This window comes from Myotis nattereri (genome assembly GCF_964212035.1).
Source record: "Myotis nattereri genome assembly, chromosome: 14".
NCBI classification, from domain to species: Eukaryota; Metazoa; Chordata; class Mammalia; order Chiroptera; family Vespertilionidae; genus Myotis; species Myotis nattereri.
In genome coordinates this window covers 53,422,268-53,446,212 of record NC_138089.1, presented here as the reverse complement: position 1 = coordinate 53,446,212, position 23,945 = coordinate 53,422,268, and the positions used below count along the sequence as shown (strand labels likewise).

The 23,945-nt window shown below is 53.8% G+C and overlaps 1 protein-coding gene across 1 annotated transcript in view; it reads right to left on the bottom strand.

The window, feature by feature from the left end:
• Positions 1–359: 359 nt before the first annotated feature.
• Positions 360–23,945, bottom strand: part of ANO10 (anoctamin 10) — an 89,644-nt gene continuing 66,058 nt past the window's right edge. The window contains exon 12 of the mRNA XM_081106087.1: positions 360–955. Coding sequence (XP_080962213.1) covers positions 887–955 — 69 coding nt within the window. The 3' untranslated portion in view covers positions 360–886. The remainder of the gene's footprint in view (positions 956–23,945) is intronic.

The window sequence follows — 23,945 nt, the reverse complement described above, 5'->3', positions numbered from 1 at the left end:
CCTTGTGTCTGGAGGGCCGGACCACGGTGACCCACACTGTGCCTGAGAGCGGTCCAGCCCCATGGCACAGCTGGGGGGGTGCAGCACCCCTGGGTAAGGTCCCTCCTCTGCAGGCGTCAGCCACACCAGGAGCCAGGTGTGGCCGCTGGCTCTCCGCCTGGTGCCCTGTACATGGAAGCAGCCCCGCAGCCCTTGCCAGGCTCCGGGGGCAGCAGGGCCTCCCGAGAACCACCCGAGCTTTGGAAGGGCACCAGGTGCCCAGCTCCACACTCAGCCTCCCCATTCAGGCTTCACCTTGACGAACCTGCCCCAAGCTCCTCCCAGAACCCCGGGGGCCATGCAGTCCACGCGTGGGAAGTAGGAGCCAGAGAGGTGCTTTTAATAGCTGATACTATTGCTTCTGCAGATCAAGTGTCTTAACATATTGCAAAATAGAACCAGGAAAGAGGTAGAGTTGTCGGGAATTGGAAACCCTGCCTCTTGTCCACCCCTCGCTCTGAACTGAGGCTGGGCAGAGCCCCCTTCAGCGTGGCTCGCACCCGGGCCGCCTCCCTGCCCCACGGATCCCTGGGCGGTGGGGGTGAGGGTGACCGTCTCCGTGACGGGCACCATGGAGAGCTGGTGGTTGGTCCACACGAGAGGCTCAGGGCAGCGGGCGGAGTGCAGTGTGTGGAATGGAGTGTGGGGCTGGGGCAGAAACCTGAGGTGGGGGGGTGCAGGGGTGGGGTGGGGGGAGCTGCCAGGAGCTGGGTCCCAGCCGCCCTCTTCGCGGCCCTGAGCTGGGACACTGTGCTGGGAGGAGTGGGTGCTGCCACGGGGAGCTGCTTCCTCTGGCCGAGCCTTGGATCTGGGTTTGGAGCCGCTCAGCCACTCGGGTGCCCCTCTGCTAGTTCAGGCCGCCTTCTTTCTCCTTCCCGCCTTCTTCCTTCAGGTTCTCGGCCACCAGCTTCATCTGCTGTTGAGAGAACACAGGGTGAGCCACGCTGGCCGGAGGGTGGCACCTCGGTGCTGGCAGGGCCCCCACCTTCTGCAGGAGGCCCTGGGCAGCGTGTTCCTCCGTGCATCGAGGCACCCGAGACGCTGTGGCCCCCGAGCGCCGAGGCCTCCTGGAAGTGCCTGGCCCGTTTCTGACCGGACGAGATGGGGCCCAGGCGGGTGGGTGGGAATGGGGAGTCAGCCCGGCGGGATTTTGAAGGTACTGAAAGGAGCAGCAGCCGGCCTGACCTGCTTCCGGGACCCGGGATCCGAGGAGGCAGCGCGGGGACTGAGCGCGGACAGGCCAAATCCCCCCTCTGCCTCTTGAGCCGAGCGAACGTGGCCTTTGACCTCTGTGAGCGGGTGCACGTCTGCCCTGGGGCAGAGTCTGCAGGTGGCTGTGGGGGTCCCTGGTCCAGAGCAGAGGCCCCCAAACAGCGATTTGACTAGCCCTTCGTCCCTACAGCCACAGCACCCAGCACCCCATCCAATGCCACGGGAACAACCTATGCAGTCCCCCCCAGGGCAGCCAGGCTCAGAGGGAGGGGCCTGCACCCGGGGGTCCAGCTACCTGGGGAGGAAGTCCTGCGCTCCACCGGGGGCCCCGCAGGTCCCAGCCTCCTCTGTCCCGGGGGTGCTGCCAACAGGACTACCAACTACTCTGGGATTTGGCTTAAAACACGGGCAGAGATTTTTGATAACAACTGTTCATGGGAAAAGCAGAACTCGGAGACCAACTGCTGGTGCTCTGGGAACCCCGCTGCCCCTTTTGGAGCCCATGTGCCACGTGGAGCTGGCCGTGGCACCCGCTCCCTCGATCTCGGGGGAGGAAGCCCTTCCACAGACTGTGAAGCAAAGCCTCGGCCTCCTCTTCACCCCGGCCCCCCTCTCAGGAGGCCCCACTTCCCAGCCGGCTCTGTCTCCACAGGGCGGTGCAGAGATGGGCTCCTGGAGGCTGACCCCCTCCAGCAGGGTTGAGGGGACGGCCACATGGAAGCCGGGTCCAGTGGATGGCCTGTGCTGGGAAGGGGACCGGGCGGGGTCACGGGGACCAGTCTGCAGGCAGGGCGGCGTTTCCGCAGGCCGAGAGCAGAGGGTGGCATGAGAGCGACACTGGCCTCAGGACGTGCCTGCCCCTCCCCAGGGACCGCAGCCGCACTGTGGACGCGGCTTCAGCCCGACAGGACGATGCAGACCGTGGAAATGGCTCACAAGCCGGACGGAGAAACAGAGCTGCGTGCCCCAGTCTCCCAGGAGCGACTGTGCGTCTGCGCCTCCTGTCACTCACTCCCTGTCCGCACCCAGCCCATTCGGCCTGTCAACTACTGAGGTGAGAGATCCCCAGAAAACGAACATTCGGCCGATCTTCGAGACCTTAAAAAGTCATTTTTTCATGAGAGAGAATATAAATCTATTTCCAGGTTTGACAGGTAACCATAAGGCGTTGTTTAAATTGACTAAACTAGAACCATCGAAGACAACATTCCCCAGCTTGTCCCAGAATCTTCCAGCCGCCCTTCCCCAGCGTTCCACACGGGGAGGAAGATCAATATGGGTTGGATCAAATGTGTTCCGATTTAAAGGCGCCTTGGAGGCTCTTTGTGAGGTGCAGCTGCTCCCCGCCCCCCCGCTCTTGGGTGGCTGCGCTGGGAGCCCCTGGGCACCAGGCAGCACTCCCGGAGGGGCCTCGGCTCGCAGCGCCTGGGGGATGGGCCCGTTTGATGGGTTCTCTCCCCGGCACCACCGGCCCAAAGGGTCTTCAGTGGAACTTTGTGGAGTTGCCCCTTCTCTCAGACCCAAGGTTGGCTGGCAGGGGGCTACCCAGGCCCGGAGGAGGCACTCAATCAACACCCTCTTCGCTGGGCTCCTCCTCACCTGCAGTGCCTGCCTGCGCAGGGCAGCTCCTAAGAGGACGGGCATGTCAGGAGCTCACAGGTCATCTACACTGAACTGCGCTGCTCTCAGCAAAGGCAGGACGCTGGCCGCAGCTCTCCCAGGCCTCGGGCCAGGTGCCAGGTGCCAGGCTCCATCTGCACAGAGCACCTGCCTGCACTCCGGCCCCTCCTCCCGCCCTAGAGCAGGGCTGCTTGGAAGCCAACCAGTGATCAGGTGTGTGTTAGGCCAAAGCTCCCCAGCCCCTCTCTCCATGGCTGGGCCCCAAAGGGAATGTCGCCCGGGGGCCTTCGCCAGGCTGTGGGAGGGCTTGGGGCTTGTACCTCTGCGTCTCTTTTAAAACAATTTAGGATTCTTAAATTAAAACCTCCTTAAACATAAGCAGGATAACGGTGCTCACTTCTTTCCTACAAAAAGCATCAGATGGAGAATAAATCCTCCCCAACTCATGACTCATTAAACACTCATGTTCCAAATCACTCTTTAAACAGCACAGACTGATTTTTGCATCATTATTAGTAATGATTACAATAGGAACCTAGTCACTAAGTGTTGGCCAAAGCGCAGCTGAACCTGAGCGCGTGCGTAACTATACACACCTGTTCCCGTGGAGGAGGAGGAGAGAGATGGTCTGAGACCTGGGATGCTTCCCCTGGCCTGGGCAGCCCTGCCCTCCCAGGCCACAGCCAGCACTGGAACCACCCATGCACAGCACTCAGGAGATCACGACCAATCGTTGACATCGTTACCCAATTTGAAATCTGTTGGCAACTACTCCGTTACCCCTCCCCCAGAGCAACAGCGACCTACAGAGGGTCTCCACCTGTGCCTTCCTCTCCCTGCTCCCTGGGGGCCTCACTGCAGCTGGCTCTCTCAGTGGCTGGGGAGGAGCCTGGCTGTCCTGGGGCAGCAGCTCGAAAAGGAACTGGCTTCTTTGGCCAGTTCAGTTTCAGCATCAATGCCTGGGGCCTCGGGCCTGCCCCGCCACTCCTGCTAGTCTCAGGTGCACAGGCCTGCCTGTGACAGAGTGACAGAGTGTGAATCCCCAGCCCCCTCCACTGGGATTTAAGGGGCCTGGGGTGTGGCCTGGACACCAGCCTTTCTGCCAGCTCCTCCCGGCGACTCTATCCCGTAGGTGGGTGAGCCCAGCCTGAAAGCGGCCTCTTCTCCAGCTCTGCCCAGAGGAGTAGTTGCCGGGCAGATGGGAGCTGATGGGGGCCCCCCTCCCGCACGACCATGCCCATGCACCGGACAGGCACGAGCAAGGCCTCCTGGCTGTGTCCCTGACCAGGCTCAGCACCGTGTCTGAGGTCATGCAGCAGAGTTGGGGCAGAATTAGGCGAGGGTCCAGCAACGCAGGTGAAAAGGGGAAGTAAAGAACAGGCCCCCAGAAGTACCACGTTCTGACAAAGACCTTTTGTTGTTTAGATCTAGGGGCAGGTTTGCCTCAAACGGCAGTATTCTGACATATCCTAACAGAAGGCTACAAACGCCAGCTCTGCCCGGGCCGGCGATGCCCGAGGAGCAGCAGTGGAGGGCAGGCAGGCAGAGCAGTCCCTCGGGCTGTCCTGGGAGGGACAGCTGCCGCCTCTCCCGCTGCAGGGGTGGTCTGGTTCATTTTAATGTTTGACAAAATGTAAGGACTTGCTGACAACCAAACGTGCTGGTGCTCTGAGGCCCACCTCCCCACCCCTGCGTCCCCACCTCAGGGGCCACTCCCACCTGGCTACTCAGACCAAAACCTCAGGTCACCGTGGGTGCTCTGTGCCCAGACTGCCCCTGGGTCCCGTGGACAACAGCTGCCAGGCACACCCCAGGCCCCTCACCCCCCACCCCCACCCTAGAGCTGTCGCCTCCGTTAACTGAACCGCCTCCCAGACTCCCCCACGCTTGTCCAACAGCAGCTTAAACCACGTTTTAATTCAGGCCCAGAAGGTGCTGCAGCACAGGCTTCCACAGGCTCTGGGCTGGAGCAGTTCCCTAATTTTCTCTGTAGTGGCGTCACCTGTCACCCCCTCTATTTTAATCCCTGCACGCCACCCATACTGTCTAGGATTTTTTGTTGTTAATCCTCACCCAAGGATATCCCGCCCTCCACCCCCCCCTTTTTTTTTAGAGAGAATGGAAAGGGAGAGACAGAGAGAGAAAAAAAAAAATCGATGAGAGAGAGAGAGAGAGAGAGAGAGAGAGAGAGAGAGGGAGAGAGAGGGAGAGAGAGGTCGATTGATTGCCTCCCGCACATGCAGGGTATCAAGCCTGCCGCTGAGGTAAGTGCCCGTCAGTCCACGGGCCGACGCTCTATCCACTGAGCTAAAGCAGCCAGGGCACTATGTTTTATTAGTTCCTGCTTTAAATGCTCTGTCCCACCTAGTGTGGCACCTCCCTCCGAGAGCAGGGGCCTACTGGCAGCTCTGACAAGGGGGTGGGGTGGGGGTGCTCTATAAATACTTGCAGAGGCGGGACCACCAAGCGTCGGGCCTATCGCAGCACCGGAGAGGTTATGGCTGGGCGGTGACCTGATCATGGTAGGATGGGCAGGTCCGGCTCCTTTCAGTGGGTAAGTAAGTGGGACACAGCCATGTTCTCCGAGTCAGTGTCGCTCTCTAGACCGCAGATTTGTCTGCCACACGTATGGGGTCATAGAGACACCCGGAGCATGCACTTTATGTCATTAGTTCCAGGGTTTCAGAGCTCCCGACAATTACCTGCCCTGGCAACAACGCAGGCCTGGCCCCAGCCCCAAAGACTCACTCAGTGGGGCCTCAGGGCCTCATGGGTGGCTCTGGCGAGGGTGAGGGTGTCTGCAGTTACAGCTGGAGGGAGGAGGAGAAAGGAGGAAACTCAGGGGCCATCAGGAAGGTGGTCAAAGTATCAGCTTGGTCCCAGCTGGAAACGATGGCTCCTCCAAGAGGATGGAGACCCAGCTGCAAGACGGGGGTGGGGGCTCGTGCAGCCGGTGCGATGCCCGTGCTCACGAGCCCAGCACCTGCACGAGGTCATGATCTGCACCAACTGGCCCTGGGGAGGACAGCGTCAGCTCAGCTTCTAAGAAAACATTTCATGTCGACTTTTTAAGGAAGCGTTGGAGCCCTGCGTGCTCTGCATGTCTGGGTTTCAGAGCAAACTTTTCAAAAGCAGAAGTGAGCCTTCCCAGGTGCCTTTGGGAATGCAAACTGCTCTCTAAGGAGAGAGGGGCCCGTGGAAGCCCAGGGCTTGCTTTCCAACCACTTCTAGTGCCTCTGGGGCAGGGAGCCGGGGCGACTGATTGGCTACAGCGGCTGTTCAATCTGAGCTGTTAATCATGACTACCGGCCAAAGCTACAGGCCATGAGGTTCCACAGGGGGCTGGACACGCTGAACCCCGAATGCGAACGGAAAAAGACAACGCAAAGCTGACGAGAGAGGGAGCCGCCTCGCTGGGCCTGGGAACGTGGCGAGGTGCCAACAGCCTCCACCAGAGCTGCTCCTCACCTGTCCTTTTACACCCATCCGTGGGCGCTGGCATTTTCTCGAAGCCATGGCACCCTACATGCGGTCCTTTCCCTCTACCCAAAATACATGTGAGATCCAAAACACACTAAAGCAGCCGATGTGGCAGCCCTTCCCGGGCAGCCCCAGGTTTCAGCAGGGGAAGGACGCAGGCCATCGATGGTGCCCACAGGCTGTGAGACTCTGTAGGTGTGTCCAGAGCGCCAGCCCCGGGTGCCACACGGGTTCCTCTGTGCCCTCTTCGTGGGAATCTTGCTACGTTCCTCCCAGCTTGCCATGTCCTGCATTTCTAATTGTCCTTGTACATCGCAACGTTTTCCTCCTGCTTTGTTGGCGTAACTTTTAATGTCGATTATATCTCATTATCTTCCTGTTACTTACATTCACAGTGGCCAATAGCTAGATCACATTACATGCCAGGCACTGTTCTAAATGACACATACAGCAGATCCTCTGCTCATATTCGCCCTGGGAGAGACATGCCATTATCACTTTAAAGATTCGAGATGTGAGGCACAGAGAGGCTGAGGACCTGCCCGAGGTCACACAGCTCACACAAGGTTTGAGTCCAGGCTGCCAGTCTCCAGCGCCTGAGCGGCCAACCTTGCCTGAGGTGCATCCAGGTGCTGTTCTGGGTTTGTACTGTCATCACCGCACCCAGCTATCCCCAGGCCACCTGTGCTGCGAGACTCCAATTCACACTCAGCGGGGCCACACTGCCACCCCGTAGGGTTTGCCGGGACTCTCTGGATTCTTGGTGAGGCTTCAATTTTTGTCTTGTCCCACCCAGCTCAGGTTTTTGTGTTTCTCCTATATCTCTAAGTCAAGCGAGTCTGGGGCTAGAACACACTACACTAACCCCTTAACCTGACATGAAAGCACAAATTTCAGCAAGAATTTAAAACTCCAGAAAGTTTAGGAGTTAATTTTAGAAATCATGTTTGCCCTAGCTGGTTTGGCTCAGTGGATAGAGCATGGGCCTGCGGACTGAAAGATCCTGGGTTCGATTCCAGTCACGGGCACATGCCTGGGTTGCGGGTTCAATCCCCAGTAGGGGGCATACAGAAGACAGCCAATCACTGATCCTCTCTCATCATTGATGTTTCTCTCTCCCTCTCCCTTCCTCTCAGAAATCAATAAAAATATATTTTTTTAAAAAAGAAATCATTTTCCCCCTTAAAAAAAGGCTTCTAACGGGCACAAAAACAAGAAAATGTGGAAAATACAGTGGAAAGTTAGTTGGAAAAATCACAGATGGGAGAACTGCTGAAACCCGGAGAAGAGGTAGCGATGGGGGACTGGTGTGGAGACATCTCCAGCGAGAAAAACGTGAAGAGCAGGAACCCTGACGCTGACAACCGCGTGCAATGGACTAAACACGTAAAGGGGAGCAAATGCTAATACATTAACCAGGAACGAGAAACGTTCCAGAAGGATGTCTCCTTCATTAGACACGAGAAAACTGGTAACAGATGTTACTTAACGCAGCTGAACTGAGTGGACGCATTTTGGAAGCACACAGGTGTGAATGCGGAGAACAGGAACGGTGGGCTCCGGGTGCCCAGGGACCCGAGGCCAGGCCTGGGAGAAAGGTGGTCGCACTCAGGGGCCCGGGTCCGTGTGGCCCCCACCGTGGAGGATCAGGTCAGAACGCAGACAGAGTCTGCAAAACGGAATTGCAATGGGAAAGAAAAAGAATCAGTGTCCCCAAGATCAAAAGCAAGCTATGACTAATTGCAAGGAAGTAAAATAATGTAAATACGGTGACAGACACTTTTGGTAGGGATATCGGCCATGCTCATCATGGCCACATAACTAAGAGGGTGACATAGGCCAGGGGGAGGAACACACAGAGGGGATGTCCCCCCGAGGGCAGGACGAAAAGACTGACGAAGGTGACACCAATTCTGGCTGAGAAAGGGGGAAGCATTTCACATATACATGCAAATAATCATGTGAAAATAGCACATGATCAGCTGGTCCCAAATCAGAGAGAAAATGACCAGTTTCTTTCACTCTTCAAGGTGCCTCTCACTGGAGTGACCAGCTCTGCAGGGGAGGGGTCACCTCGCAGTGGATGCAGGAGAAACTCCTCTGTCCAGGCTCCCTACGATGTGGTGCTGGGCTGTTTATCAGAAGAGAGGGAGGGGGGCAGCCTGATTGGTCACCACCGGCCCGTGAATGGGCACATCCAGTGATGTTACCAGGACACTGACCCAGGCGCCCAGATCACCCAGATGACCAGCCGCCTCTGGGCTGCAGGGGGCACCCCCTGGACAGGACTTTCTCAGCATCTCTCGCTCAGGAGTGGCCACTCTTGATCTGCATGTTGGCAAAGGCCCAGGAGGAAGGGTGTGCCGGGCCCTGAGGCCATCACGCCCTTCCTGTCTGTAAGCTCAGGAAGGGGAGGGGGCAGCACTCTGCTCTCACAGCCCATGGGCTGAGGTCAGGGCCAGCAGGGTCCCGTGGGAGATGAGCCCAGAGAGGGTGGTGACCAGCCAAGGCCGAGATGGCCATCTGGTCAGCCTTCATCTCTAATCTGCGTGTTTGGTGGCAGGCACCAGAGCTCCCGAGCGAGCAAAGCCTGCCCCCGCAGGGGTCCCCTGAGTCTGTGGTCCGCCAGCGCTGGGCTCGCAACCCCAAAGAGAGTTCACACACACCCAGGGGACACGTCTGCCCCTTTTCCTTGCAATCCAAAACTGGATGTTAACTCTCCTCGGAGGAAAAGGGCACAGCCTCGCCCGGGAGGAAGACATGTCTCTCTTCAGACATGTGAACTGCAGGTCTTGGAGGGCAAAGAAATCCAAGACCCTGGTGTGATCAGAACACAGAGCTGGAAGAAGAAATCCGAGCATTCGTGGCTGACACACGAGTGCAGTCCAGCCAAACCCCAGCAGGTTTCTCCTGAGGGGTCTGCGCTTAGGGGAGACCTGGCCGGTGGGTAGGTGTCAGTATCAGATGAGCTGAGACGGGGTTTTCCAAACTGCAGTGATCAGTTTCACGGAAATTAATCATGGGGTGGCCTCCCAGACTGTGACGCACATGACCCTCTCTGCCTTGACGAGTCGTGATCCCAGGATGCCAAGGAGGGACGCGGTGTCAGGGTGAGGCCCAGAGATGGCGTGTGCAAACGAACGCGCTCATCCCTGTTTCTGACCATATTCCAAGGGCTCTTTGGGTTTTTTCTTAGGCCCCACATGCACGGGGAAACTTAGATTTGGGTTCTTTTTTTGTTTTGTTTTGTTTTTTTACAGAGAGGAAGGGAGAGGGATAGAGAGTTAGAAACATCGATGAAAGAGAAACATCCATCAGCTGCCTCCTGCACACCCCCTACTGGGGATGTGCCCGCAACCAAGGTACATGCCCTTGACTGGAATCGAACCTGGGACCCTTCAGTCCGCGGGCCAGCGCTCTATCCACTGAGCAAACCGGTTAGGGCTAGATTTGGGTTCTTTAGGTGAGGACAGTATTATTAAATCCAGCTGTGTTATTTAAAAAAGAGTGAATTCAGGAAGAGAATAGAAGGTAGAACTACAGTGCTGTCGTTCTAGCCACGTAACACATCGGCGGCGCGCGCCAAGCAGGAGGAGCCGACGGAATGCACTTGATAAGGCTCCGGACCTCACAGCGGAAAGGGAGCCTGCCCAGCGCCCTCCTCACTCCGTCCGGCTCCGCTGGTTCTAGTCCCTGCTCCCAAGTCTCTACGCGCTGAGAGCAGCAAGGGCTTCCTCCTCTGCTCCCATCACACACTTTTCAGCACCTGGAAAGCTCTAGAAGGATGGTGCCTGGCCCCTTCGACCAGTGTTCTCTGCAGTGCGACCTTTGGGGACGAGATCACCGTGGCCCTGGAGGGTAAGCTGTTGGCCAGCGCAGGCCCGCGGCGGCCGTGCGGTTTCCAACCCACAGGCGTGATTGCTGAGTGCCCGAACCCTACCTTCTTGCTTCACTACCAGAAACAGGAGCTGAACCTGGTCATCGGTGTTGAGTTAAACATGCCTCCAAATATTTAGTTCTTCCTCTACCGTGACTTCTGTTTTCTTGTGTGCAGCCAGGAGAACGGAGAGCAGGAGAGGCGAGCTCCGTGCTAACAGGGAGTCACCTGGTGAGAGCCATGAAATAGATGGGTGTTGCCTGCTGCCCTGAATGGCCTGCAAGTCGTTCTGTGATGAGGAGACAGAGTACGCTGTTTTAGGAGCACGTGGCCAGGGTTTGGTGACATCATTCTGTGTCACCAAGCAAAGCCCAGAGTTGACGCAGTTAATTTAAGTGGCTCTGGACGGGGAAGCAAACCAACATCTCCATGAGTTGTGCTGGCAAGTCCAACAAACAAGCTGGCACCAAGTAAACACTCGGGCAGTTGTGCCCGGATGGGGGTATGTGCCTACTGTGCCCTTGGAACCAAGCATTCCAGAGAATTCCCTGGCAAAGCCCGTGGAGAAACACTCTTACTTATGTCGGCTTAGTTAACAGGGCACGGGAACCACTGGGAGGGAAGGTCCCATTCTTGTTTTCAGGAAGGAACTGGCTTCAGCACAGACGTCCTCAGTGTGTTAGGGAAGCAGGTCACTCCCGCAGCCAAGGGTCCCAGGAGGGAGGAAGCGAGGCCGTCCACAGGCGGGAAAACATACTTGACAGAAAGGGACCCGAGCAAAGTGGTGAGTCAGAGCCGAGAGGCCGCCACACAGGCAGAGGACAGCTATTTCCAAGCAAAGCCCGCATCAGGGGCAAATGCCACCACCAAGCATGACAGCAGGGAGAAGGGACCTCGGCCAATTCTCATGCCTGCCCTCCAGGGGTTGTTCTTCCCCTCAGGAAAGGAAGTCCCCACTGAGCCCGCCTGGGTGATCGACAACTGGCCGACTATGCTGCCTGCTGTGCAGAGCTTGCAGCAGGCCCTGAGGGGTGCGGGAGACAAGGGCCTCTGGCCACCAGGCTGACACCCCTGGATGAGACCCTGAACTCACCTCTACTGATTCCCCTGTCTCAGGGCCTGCGCAGGGAGCTCTGGGGAAATCCCAGCTTCTCCTGGGAGCCCCGCCCCAGACCTGCTCAAAGCCAATCTGCACTGAAAAGACCCAGGGACAGGCACCTTGGAGGTGGAGACACCACTCCGTGTGCCCAGAAGCGGCTGGAGCCCTCACTTATCAATACTCTATACCAAGAGCAGCCATGAATATCCCCCACTCCTGCCAGGCACCAGCGGTCCTCAGAGCCCCTCGAAGTAGGGCTCGGGTCCAGCAGCCAGAGGCGCAGGGCTGAGGGGCTGGTAAGGGCTAGGCAGGAGCTCAGTGGGGAAACAAGGCAGCAGTGAGTGATTCTACTTGGGACCAGGGGGCTGGGGGCCATTGGGCTGGGGTTAGGGAGCTGGGAGCCAGGGGGATGGGAGCCAGGGGGCTGGGGAGGGGAAAGGCTGAGGAAGGGGGGAAGCATTGACTGAGAGCCGTCACCGTCACCGAAAAGGGCTTTCTGAGCAGTGACAGTGTGACGCCAAAGAATGCAGGTGGCGGAAAAATCCAGGGAAAGGGATTGGGGTAGAGGTGGCCACGGCTGAGCCCCTGGAGGCCTGGGGTCGCGCCCCTATGTTCTGAACTGTGCTCTCTGCAGAGGCCTCTGGTTACATAAGCTTCTTGGCAGCCTCGCTTCCAGCTCGTTTGAACTTGCAGCCAAGGAGACAGGCCTGCTTTTCTCACATGGACTTCATTTGGTCAGATTTCTTTTGCCTCTTCTTTTTTGTGACTGATTTTTAAAAACCAATGAAATGTGAAACCTTCAGTTTATTTTGATTCAATGTTAACGTCTCCCTTTTTACATTTTTTATTAAAAAATATATTTTTCATGTTTTTATAGATTATTTGAGAGAGAGAGGAAGGGAGAGGGGTACAGATAGAAACATGGTGGATGTGAGAGGCACATCCATCAGCTGCCTTCTGCACACCCCCTACTGGGGTCAAGCCCCAACCCAAGCATGTGCCCTGACCAGTTATCAAACCGTGACCTCCTGGGTCATAGGTTGATGCTCAACCACTAAGCCAAGCCTGCTGGGCTAACTTCTCCTTTTGACCTTCATCACTGAAGTCTTCATCCAGCGCAGCCCACCTCCTTTCCATCTTTTCTTTGCGTCTTCATGTCATGCCTCCCCCATTGGGGGTGCACTTTTCTGACCCTCGGAGCTCACTGCAAACACTAACCTATCAGAACAAGATGCATTCCCTTCTGTTGCCGCTCAGTGCCCTCCCACCACCCAGCTCAGTGCCTTCCTCTGCTTCCTCCTTCCTGGAGGGGTAGGACCCCCCTCCCCCGGTTCACTCGAGAAGTCACAAATGCCAGGTACTTTGTCAGGCCCCCCAATAGCTGGGCATGAGCTAATAACTAAATCCCGGCCAGTGGGGCTTGAGGGAAACCTGCTAGGGCTTTGGGCAAGGATTTTCTCCCTAATATAGAGACTGTGACCACCGTGAAAAGCCAACATCCTGGAAATGCCTGGGTGGGGAACCAGAAAGGCCTACCCAGTCCCTTCATGATGTCACGGGCGGTTCCCCAAACCTGGGCAGGCCTGTTTAGGGACTGATTGTCACACTGCCCTTCAAGTCCACTTTAATAACTGTTATTCTTTATATGGGAGCAACCCAGAAATATCCCAGGCTCTGAAAGTTTCTGAATCTCGTCATTCTTGGGTTCTCCTGTAAGTGACTGGGCACCTTCTCAACTAAATGTGTCAGATCTGCTGTTTCCAGTGCTCGGTCTGAAGGTTCTGTCCAGGCCTATGGTTTTCTCCCGTGAATTATAACTTAAGGGTCTCTTGATACTTCTGACAAGTTCGTTCTCCTCGTGTATCGTGGTACTTTGTACTGGTTGTTACACAACAACATCCGAAGCCTCCCTTGGACCCCACAGCGTGCTCCCTGACACTCCATGCAGCTACTGGCTCCCTTTCCTTCTGGTTATAGAGCCTCCACCCCCAACACAGACAACACCAGGTCTCCCTCCCGTGCTCCGACCTCAGCAGAGAAGCAACCTGAGTTCCCTCCTGTGAGCGGAGCCCCCTGTGGCCGGCTCAGCCCTTGCTCCCTCCTCCCCTTCCAGCTCTTTCCCTCTCACCTGCCTTTTCCAGTGTGAGGCCATCACGCCTGTGCTCTCCACTCCCACCAACCCCGAATTATTCTGTCCATACACAGGCCTGGGGACAGAGCAAGAACACTCCAGGGGAGGCAAAGGTGTGGGCACTCACAGGGTTTTATAACTGTTGTTTCTATCACACTTCATTTTCCTGAGCCAGAGGAGGTTCAGGGGGACTGGGAGGGCTGGAAGTGTTGGCAGATTTGCTCTCACATCTTAGAAACAGGTGCCAAAGCGGCACCACCCTCCCTGCCTGGCGGCGAGGACACCGTGGCCCCTGTGGGCAGGAGCAGGCTTCCTGTGACCTGGGAATGTTTCTGCTTGTCCAGCTCCCCCTGGCGAGTCCAGATTTACCCTCAATGGGAAGCCTTCCGGTCATACACACGGCACCAGTAGCTCCGAATTTTCCTTCTCCCTTGCGTCGCATTCTTCCCCTCTCGCCTCCTGACCGAGGCCTTCCCAGGACGTGTGTTCTCCTGGCTCCCTTCTTGGATTTTTTCCATCCTGCGCAGGAACGTTTAATCCCCTCCAAAACGTCAAGGCTGGGCCTTCTTGGCTAGCAAGAACACCAGCTAGAATTTATAGACAACAACGACAAAACAAACACCCCTTGTGCTCGCGTGTGTTTTCACGTTTGGTGGACTCGCTGCCCATGCTGGCGACACACACCAGGAGGCGATGCCCGCGCACGGAACGATGCCGCCGGGGTGAGAGAAGGCGCCTGGGGCACTGGCCCTTCTCTCTCATTCTCGGTCTTGCCCCCCTTACAGGTGCAGCAACTGACTGCAGCTCGAGTTCTGTCAAACTTTTTCCTGTTCCCACTTTACAGAAATTTCTCCACCTTTTTTAAGTTAGCGGATGATACACTTTCTTATTCTCCAACATTTTAAATGGATTTATGCTTTTCTTATATTTTCCATTGTTTAAAAATATGGGATTTGGAAGAGGCAGGAGTAAACGGAGTATGTGAGCTAGGAAGTCCTAGCCGATGTAATAAGTGTTAGGGATGTGTGGACTCGCGTTCCCACGGAGCCGTGCCCAGAGACAGCAGGCAGAACTGGACACATGGACACGCCAGCTGGTGCTGCTGCCCGAGGGAACGGGCTGGCTGGGGGCTGGGCAAGTCCGAGCCTCTGTCTCTCCCGTCCTGTCTGTGAAACCTGATGTCTGTAGGAGACCAGCGCCAGCTCCAGGTTCTGTATAGGGAGCCAGCATGGCTGGGTGGGGAGCAGGGATGCTGTTACCTGCAAGGCAGGCCTGCAGATTTTGCAAAGAACTTTTCTTTCCCTTCATCATCTTTCAGGATGGTCTCCAGCCTGCCTCTGTCTGTTTTTTAGAACCGAAGTACATCCATATATATGTCAATGTCTAGTCCAGTACTTACAGTACGAGGTTTTTAAAAACAATATTGAGAGATTCTGTTTTGTTCTAAAAGCATCTACAATCTTGGTCCCGCACATTTTTACTCTATTTGCTTATTTATTTATTTTTAGTTTCCATAGTATTTTCCCCCCAAGTAAATGCTGCAGCATTTACAGAGGAACTGCCAGGGCGAAATACTAGGAACCAGCAGTGGCAAACGCCCACTTCCCAGCATCTGTGGTCATTCATGGTCCAAAGGAGGACGGAGTTCCATTTCCAAAAACAAAGAAAAACTCTTAAGATTTCAGGTTCCCGTCGAGGCTAAAGTCCTGCCATTAAATCACTCTGCATGAAGACACATTAAAGCTTTTGAAAGGAGGGAAAAGGCAAACACAAAAATACGGCGCAAATACAATTCACGACTCTCTTTTGTTAACGGGTTCTGCTTCTGCTCGACTCCTCGCTAATTCTGTCTGGCTGTTTACACACATTTTTAATTTGTTCAATCATTTCACAGACCAGCAGTTTCACGGTCCGATTTGTTTCAGGCAAAATGGACGGTTACAAAATATCCCAGACTGTTCTCAGGTTGGAAAAATGAGTGAACTGAACTTTCGATGATGCTACACGATGGCTCTTTTGTTCTAAGTACAGAACGGAGTCCTTCCCGTGCATGGGAAAATGGCCAGGATTATGTAACAGATGTGATAAGTAAAGTGAGTACATCTCCCTCTGATTCTTACCCTTCCCTTCACAGGCTCAGACGCGTCCAAGGGCCGTCGTTGGCAGATGCAGGTTTGGGTGCGCTTACACCCCGCGAGTGCAGGGCTTGGGCACTGCTATGCCATCTTAATCTGCACAGTGGCTCCGAGAAAGTGGCACCCTAACCCCCGTTTTACTGAGGAGGAGGAGGGCTCTGAGAGGGAGGTCCCTGTGCCCATGGAAGCAGATGCACCAGCCGGTTTGGGGGCACCGTCTCGAACACCCCCTGCTGGCCTCGTTGATGGTGGTGAGATAACTGTCATTTCAAGTGGGAAGCCAATGCCCTCCCACAAACCATCACCAAGACTCGGCCGCCATCTCCTGAGGGTTTAGTTCTGCTCCAGGCAACTCCAAGGCAAACCGCCTCCTTCCACACCCACCCAGGATTCCACACGCCTCCCCTGTCCACCCCCAGGGGGGCTGCGGAGCCTCCGGTTCATCCTGCTCAGTGGTGCCGTCTGCTGTTGGCCAAGCTCTTCCTCCGCTCGCTGCCCAGCCTGCACACTGGACCTTGCCAACAGTGAGTGCTCAGCACAGGGGGGACCCTGAGCCATGGTTCTCAAAGTGTGCACAGAGGCACCCCGCAGCACTGCAGAGAAGTCGCGGGGGTCACAAGAGAATTTCAATGTTCCAGAGAAACACAGCACACTCAGCAGCTGTCAGATGTCAGGCAAGAGCCCGTGACAGTTAGCCTTCCTCCACACCTGTGCCTGACTCCTCCCTCTCCGTCAGGACCGCGGGAGAAGAGCCTCTACTGGTCCTGACCTGGGGAGAAGGAGGGCCATCTGGGCGCACGGGGCTGGGCTGGGGGCTACAGCGAGCTGCTTGAGCAGCAGGAGGGGGGGGCTGCTCCAGCTGTGGGGAGAGGGAGAAGCAGAGGTGGCCATCACCGCACGGGGAGGGAGCAGGGTGGTTGGAGCTGCTGGACGGGGTGCCCCGCGCCCTGAGATTGAAGGAGCATGTTCCTGTACTGCACACCCCTCCATCCTTTTCTGAACCCGAGGTGAACCCTTCAGCGATGTTTTAGAGGAGCCGACTCCGTTCCATGTAGGACTTGCCAGCTCACCTATGAACTTAACTGCAGACCACCCTGTGCTACACTCCAAACAACTGACTTATCACAGAACCTTTCAACTTAATCAACACTGACTGAAGGCCCCCAGCCCCGAAACGATCCCCGTGCCCTGGTACCCATGGCTCGGACAGTCCCTCTGCCTGAGCCAGAGTGGAAGCTGGGACTTGCTGCTCATCCAGACTGTGGTCAAGTGATGGGATGTCACTCCCGTGCGGGTTACATTATATGACACAGGGCGAGGGATTCTGCTGTTGCTATATTTTCATCAGCTACTTTGCCAAAGGTGATTACTACTTCTTTGGGCCTGAGGGGAAGAACAATTTCCCTCTAATTTACTTCAAGTGGCACAGTAGTTACGGTGAAATAATTATGTTAATCATTCTTGAAAGTGTGCTGTGGAAAGGAGGGAAAAGAAACCAGCACAGTGAAGTGGGGGCCATCAGCGTGAAAGCAGGCCACGCCCAGGCCGCCACTGCGACAAACTCAAACCCCTTCCCCTCCCCGGGGCGGAAACGCAGCTCTCAGGGGAGCAGGACGAATCCACCTGCCATGGCAACCGCTCAGGGCCACCTCCGCACCCCAACCCGGGCCTGCAGCCGGGCACAGGGTGACGCAGGGCTGCTGCTCCCGGGAGCTGCATGGGCCGCATCCTGAGCAGGCTGCACAGTCCAGCCGAGTCCGGGCCTTCGCTCCCAAAAACACCCTGGAAACACCATGAGCACATAATGTGCAGATGTGTGCACACCCCAGCTCATGTACACCCCTGGGATGCTCAGTTAAACGGACCAGGACCGCATTTTCAGAGGCCACCTCTGCAACGCTACGCTCTGATCCCCGAGGGAAAGCTTCGAGGCCAAACAGGAGCCGTCACCACCTGTCCATCACGAATTTTCAACCACAGCCACACTGTTGTGCTGATAAGTTATTAGCACCGGGAGAACTGTCTCTAGCACACGTCTGACTGGCAGGAACACCGGTTATCAGTGACAGGGAGGGGCTGACGTGACGGATCATGGGACAGCCAACTCCAGACGGCCCAGATCTGCAGAAGGCCCTCTAGAGACAGGGGTGCCGGAAGTCTCCCCCAAGGCAAACCACTTCCTTACACCCCTGGTTACCCACAGAGCTGGGTCGTTAAAAAGTTCAAATTAATTCACAACGCTACAGCAAAGAAATGATGCGACATGGACTCCCATTTACGACATCCCTGACTCACTCCTGGCCACGGGAACACGCATTGTTACGGGGGGGGGGGGGGGGGGTAAGGGGCGCGGAGGGGGGGCAGCGAATCACGTGACTGCCCTGTGAGCCCCTCCGGGAGGAGCCAGAGGTCCGCCTACCCTGCAGGGTGCACCCAGGCTCCCTGAGAAGGGCTGCCCTGGAGAACCAGGCACCTGAGGGATCGCCTGGGCCGGGGCCTCAGTCCAGTGATGAGGATAAAGCAGAGGGTCTGAGACCTGCCTGAGCTGCCATGGCTGCTCCGAGCCAGAGTTCAGGCTGGAACTCGGGCTGTTGGTTAAGGGCCCTTGGGCAATCAGTGCTTTGATTCGCTATTACGCTTAAACATAGCGATGAGGAAAACTGGAGGGTAGATACAGCCTGACTACAATGTTAACTCCGAACTGACTACCCTAAGGATCAGAGGGAGGCACCACCATGGGCCGTATCTATGATACCACCTTTTTGTCTGGTGATTTTCCTGTGGGAGACACTGGCCTTCGTTTTATTTACAACCCTTCAAAAGCAGGCGGTCCTGAGGCTGACAGCGGTCTTACAGCCGACGGAGCCACAGAGGCAGGTGGAGGGAGACTTCATCCCTGGCAAGCCCAGGAGGGGATGAGAGGAGCGGCGCTCAGGTTTGAAAAGACACCCCATTTCTTCTTTGGCTCTTTGTTCTCTAATCGAATCCGTGGAAAGGAACTGAAGGGCCGCGCAGAGCAGGCTGGCGGAGCTTCCTCAGGCTCCCACTTGGGCCGCCTCCCTCCCTGGAGCAGTGCCATCGTCACGGCGCTCACAACAGTGGAAAATTTATACTCTGGCTGCAAACAAGCAGATGGTCTCAAGTCTAATGGAGGACCATTTAAAGACGCCAAAGTCTGTATTTTTAGGCTCAGACACAACTGCATTTTGGAGTTACTGTTTCTCAGAAAAATTCTTTTCAAGGGGATTAGCTATGTGCCAACCAGCCATTTCTTCCTGCCACTGTCATTGTGTTAAGATGTCATGAACTCACAAGAAATTAGGTTTTTTTTCTCTCTGCAGGGAAACTGTTCGACCCGAGCATCCTGTGTCTGTCCGTAGAAAGAGAGAATGTACGTATGCATTTTTAACTAATAAGCCCAAATAACAGGGGTGTCTGGACTGTCACAACGGACATCTGATGGCTTAACTCAGGTTCCTAAAGCTATGGATGGAAACCAACCAGGTCCTACAACCAAACACAAATGAATTTCAGAGCCACTCCGCCTCCCATAGGATTCTAACCCTGACCACTTAACACTCTAACCAAGGGAATCTGGGGAGCCTCAGGGGTGCTGGGTAACTCGGAGCTTGACAACAGTGGCCGATGAGGAAGCAGTTGGTTTTAAGAGAATGTGGAAAGGGAGGCAGCTGGATACAACGGCCAAGACTTCTGGTGGTTTTCTGTCCCAGGCACGGCTCCTGGCAATGCCGAGAACAGCCACTGCGGCCAGCACTGGACCAGCTGCTGGGAACAGCGTCCCGCTGACTGTCCCAGCCCCACTGGAGAACGCACTCCAGCACTTCCGCGTCCACTGCTCATCTCTACAGCGAGCGCTGCCCAAGCCTTCTGGCCTCTCATAGTTAGAGCATTATTCTTTTTATCAAATGAAGGAAACCATACAAACGGCAAACAATCGTCTTTATTCCCTGCCTTATTGGAACAATAAAAATTATGTGCACTATGATCTCAAACTAAATCTTTGCTATGGCAGAGCCATAAGAAAGCCTGTGCTTGGGAGGAAAACAATCCTGAGAGGATGCGGAGGCAGCTGCTGGCAGAGCGCTCAGATCGCAGCTTTCTGCTTCCTGTTCCTTTTCCCTCTCCTCTGCCGAAGTCCACAGAAGAAGTTTTTCTCTCCCTAGAATGCATGTACGTTGGGTTCTGGTTCAATGTAGGGTGGACTCCTTGCTTGCCACCTAGTGTGGCAACAGTTGAAAGTGAATTCGTGTGTGACCATCAGCGGAGGCAGACCCATCTCTTGAGAGAAGAGATTTAAGCTGCCTGTAGGGCTGCATCCCTCGCAGCAGCACCTGAGTTACATCTAGTTTCACCTCCTGGCTGTTACCAGGAAGATGGCCGGCAGGTCTCCAGGCCCCTGCAGGGACCGGCCGGCCGTACTGGGAGGGCTTCTCCAAGCATGCCTGGCCAGAACGGGCCACTGGCAGCTGGATGGGAGGGCTCTGAAGCCCCCAACAGCATGCCCTCACCCCCCCGCCCCCCGCCACCCCCTAGAGAGGGCAGCCTTGTGAGGGAAGTCATCTCAACACAGAGCGGCCCGAACAGGGGTGCTGGCCGAGGGCACTGACCGCCAGGCCTGCGGCCGTTCCGGGAAAGGGCTGGAGACCACATGCTTCGAAGACTGGAAGACAGATCCAGCAGAATTAAAAAATGAGATGCATGAGCATCTGCAAAGATAAACAGAGGGAAAAGCAAGATAATTTGCTTAAAGGAAATGAAGAAAGAAAAAGAGGATGCAATAGGCATATAGATCAATGGAATAGAATAGAGAGCCCAGAAATCGGCCCGAACCAATATGCTCAATTAATATTTGACAAAGGAGGCAAGAACATACAATGGAGCCAAGATAGTCTCTTCAATAAATGGTGTTGGGAAAATTGGACAATATATGCAAGAAAATGAAACTAGACCACCAACTTACACCATACACAAAAATAAACTCAAAATGGATAAAGGACTTAAATGTACGACAGGAAACCATAAAAATTCTAGAAGAATCCAAAGGCAACAAAATCTCAGACATATGTCGAAGCAATTTCTTCACTGATACAGCTCCTAGGGCACTTGAAACTAAAGAAAAAATGAACAAATGGGACTACATCAAAATAAAAAGCTTCTGCACAGCAAAAGAAACCATCAACAAAACAACGAGAAAACCCACTGTGTGGGAAAACATATTTGCCAATGTCATATCTGATAAGGGCCTAATCTCCAAAATTTATAGGGAACTCATACAACTTAACAAAAGGAAGATAAACAATCCAATCAAAAAATGGGCAAAGGACCTAAATAGACACCTTTCAAAAGAGGACATTCAGAAAGCCAAGAGACATATGAAAACATGCTCAAAGTCACTAATCATCCGAGAGATGCAAATCAAAACAACAATGAGGTACCATCTCACACCTGTCAGACTGGCTATCATCAACAAATCAACAAACGACAAGTGCTGGAGAGGATGTGGAGAAAAAGGAACCCTCTTGCACTGCTGGTGGGAATACAGACTGGTGCAGCCACTATGGAAGACAGTATGGAGTTTCCTTAAAAAACTGAAAATGGAACTCCCATTTGACCCTGTGATCCCACTTCTAGGAATATATCCCAAGAAACCAGAAACACCAATCAGAAAGGATATATGCACCCCTATGTTCATAGCAGCACAATTCACCATAGCTAAGATCTGGAAACAGCCTAAGTGCCCATCAGTAGATGAATGGATTAGAAAACTGTGGTACATCTACACGATGGAATACTATGCTGTTCTAAAAACGAAGGAATTCTTACCATTTGCAACGTCATGGATGGAACTGGAGAGCATTATGCTAAGTGAAATAAGCCAGTCAATGAAGGAAAAATACCACATGATCTCACTCATTCATGGATAATAGAGACCATTATAAACTTTTGAACAATAATAGATACAGAGGCAGAGCTGCCTCAAACAGATTGTCAAACTGCAGCGGGAAGGCTGGGGAGGGTTGGGGGGCAGGAGGTAGGGGGGTAAAAGATCAACTAAAGGACTTGTATGCATGCATATAAGCATAACCAATGGACATAAGACACTGGGGGATAGGGGAGGCTAGGGGACTGTCTAGGGCGGGGGGATAAAATGGACACATGTGTAATACCCTTTGTAATACTTTAAGCAATAAATAAAAAAAATAAAAATAAAAAAAGAAAAAGAGGATGCAAATAGTAGCACAGGCACAAAGAAGGGAGGGCAGTCAGATAACATCAAATTCAAAGAATAGCCACTCTGTGTGCTAACCTTTTCGTTTTTGAAAAACAGAAAAACAGAAGAGGTGAAGGTGGGGAGTGGAGAGAGGAGGGACAAACGAAGGGAAAAGGGGGACTGCCATACACACAAAGCTTCTGCAGAATAGATGCTCAGTTCTACCATGTTGAACTCAGAGCATTAGTCTTTTTAAAAATATATTTTTATTGATTTCAGAAAGGGAGAGGGAGAGAGACATAGAAACATCAATGATAAGAGAGAATAATTGATCGGCTGCCTCCTGCACACCCCACACGGGTGATTGAGCCTGCAACCTGGGCATGTGCCCTGACCAGCAATTGAACGGTTACCTCCTGGTTCATGGGTTGATGCTCAACCACTGAGCCACATTGGCCAGACACATAGCATTATTCTTATTAGAAAAAAGTCCTCTAATTAATTCAAATCCACTACTCAGTGAATCTGTCCCTGAAAGAGCAAAGACTTATCCTTTCAAGCATGAGCCCAAGGAGAACCATCCACAAGAGCCTCATTGTAGCTTCTGAAGGAAGGCTGCTCTTCATTTCCAGAAACTTATTTGAAATCCAGATTAGTTTTGGTTGATTAGCATTTCAAGGTGACTTGGTTTTGGTTAAATACAGATGGGCAGCAACTACTTTCAAGGACTCACAGGCCAGGAGGGATGTGAGAGTGCTCACTGCCAGAAAGCAGGTCAAGTGTCAAAGCAGGCAGTTACTTCTCTTTTGCTCGATCTCTAAGGATAGAGCATGAAAACCAGCCACTTCCAAGGATGGAATATAATTTTATCTCCTGTTGGTCAAGATGTTCTTAGTTGCACTCAACTGAGAATTCTGGTTTTTTATACCCATCTGCTCCTGTAGAAAACGGTGGGAAAGCTACTGACTCAGGGTGGCCAGACGGGCCTGCCTCCACTTGCTCACCCTGAGCGGCGTTCCTGTCACTGTGCCCACTTTACAGGGCAAGAGACTGAGGCCCAGAGGGTTTGGTATCTTGCCCAGAGTTACTCAGTACAGGTGAAGCTGGGATTCCTGAGACATATACCTGATTCCAAAAGCTATTCTCTTAACCCCCACGGTTTGCAAACCCCCTTCCTGCTCTGGGCACATGACATATCCTCAGAGAACCAAAATGCTTCATCTAAGGCCAATGTTTTGGTACAGACTGTGAAGAAAAATGACAATTCCTTCACGGGTTTCTCCCACTGTAATGGTTTAATCACACGACGTTTTCACAGAAATGATTTGTGCACAGCTATCCTGAGCAAAATGTAAATAACCCAGATTGATGCTTTTGGAAATGGTTTTCTACAACATACATGAAAAATAAGTGAACCCATTAGTCCACAGAGTCAAAAAAGGCAATCTGGATTTGTTCTGTCTCCAATCAAAACAGTATCTAGCACATGTGCAAGGAGAGGGGGTGGAGCTGCGTCGCTCAGACATTTGGCAGATCATCTTCCCCAGGCCTGTGACTAAAACCAGACGTGCAAATTAAAAATACGCCCATCTTTTTTTTTTATCTCAAGACAACGCCAACAAAACAGCCTGCAGATCTGCCCACAAACACTGCTTGATGCTACTTGAACGGAGAAGCGAAGACAATCTGGAGATGCGTTTCTTTTCCAAATAACAAGTAAGGGATTTTTTCCAAATTGTTTTTTTTTTTTAGGGGGTGGGGACCAAGAATTTAAAGTTAGAGCCCTGATAACATAGTTTCCTGGCAGATAGCAACCGCCTTATAGACTTTAAATGGACAGCCACCAGGAAAAAATAAAAACTCAAAAATTCATGAGGGAAAAATTCGTTTCCTCCCAGGCACTTCAGGATAGGAGAATGGGACATGAAGCAGACTTTTGAAAGGAAAGAGAAGATGATGTATTTTTGAACTGAATTTCGGGACCCAATGGCCTTACAGCAGGTCTGGGATTCTGCTCTTTGGCCCCCACCGCTTGCTTTCTTCACCTGGTCACATCACTTTTATCCCACAGACAAAAGGCATCAGCAAGGACATCACAGGAAGATGAGATGTCCAAATCC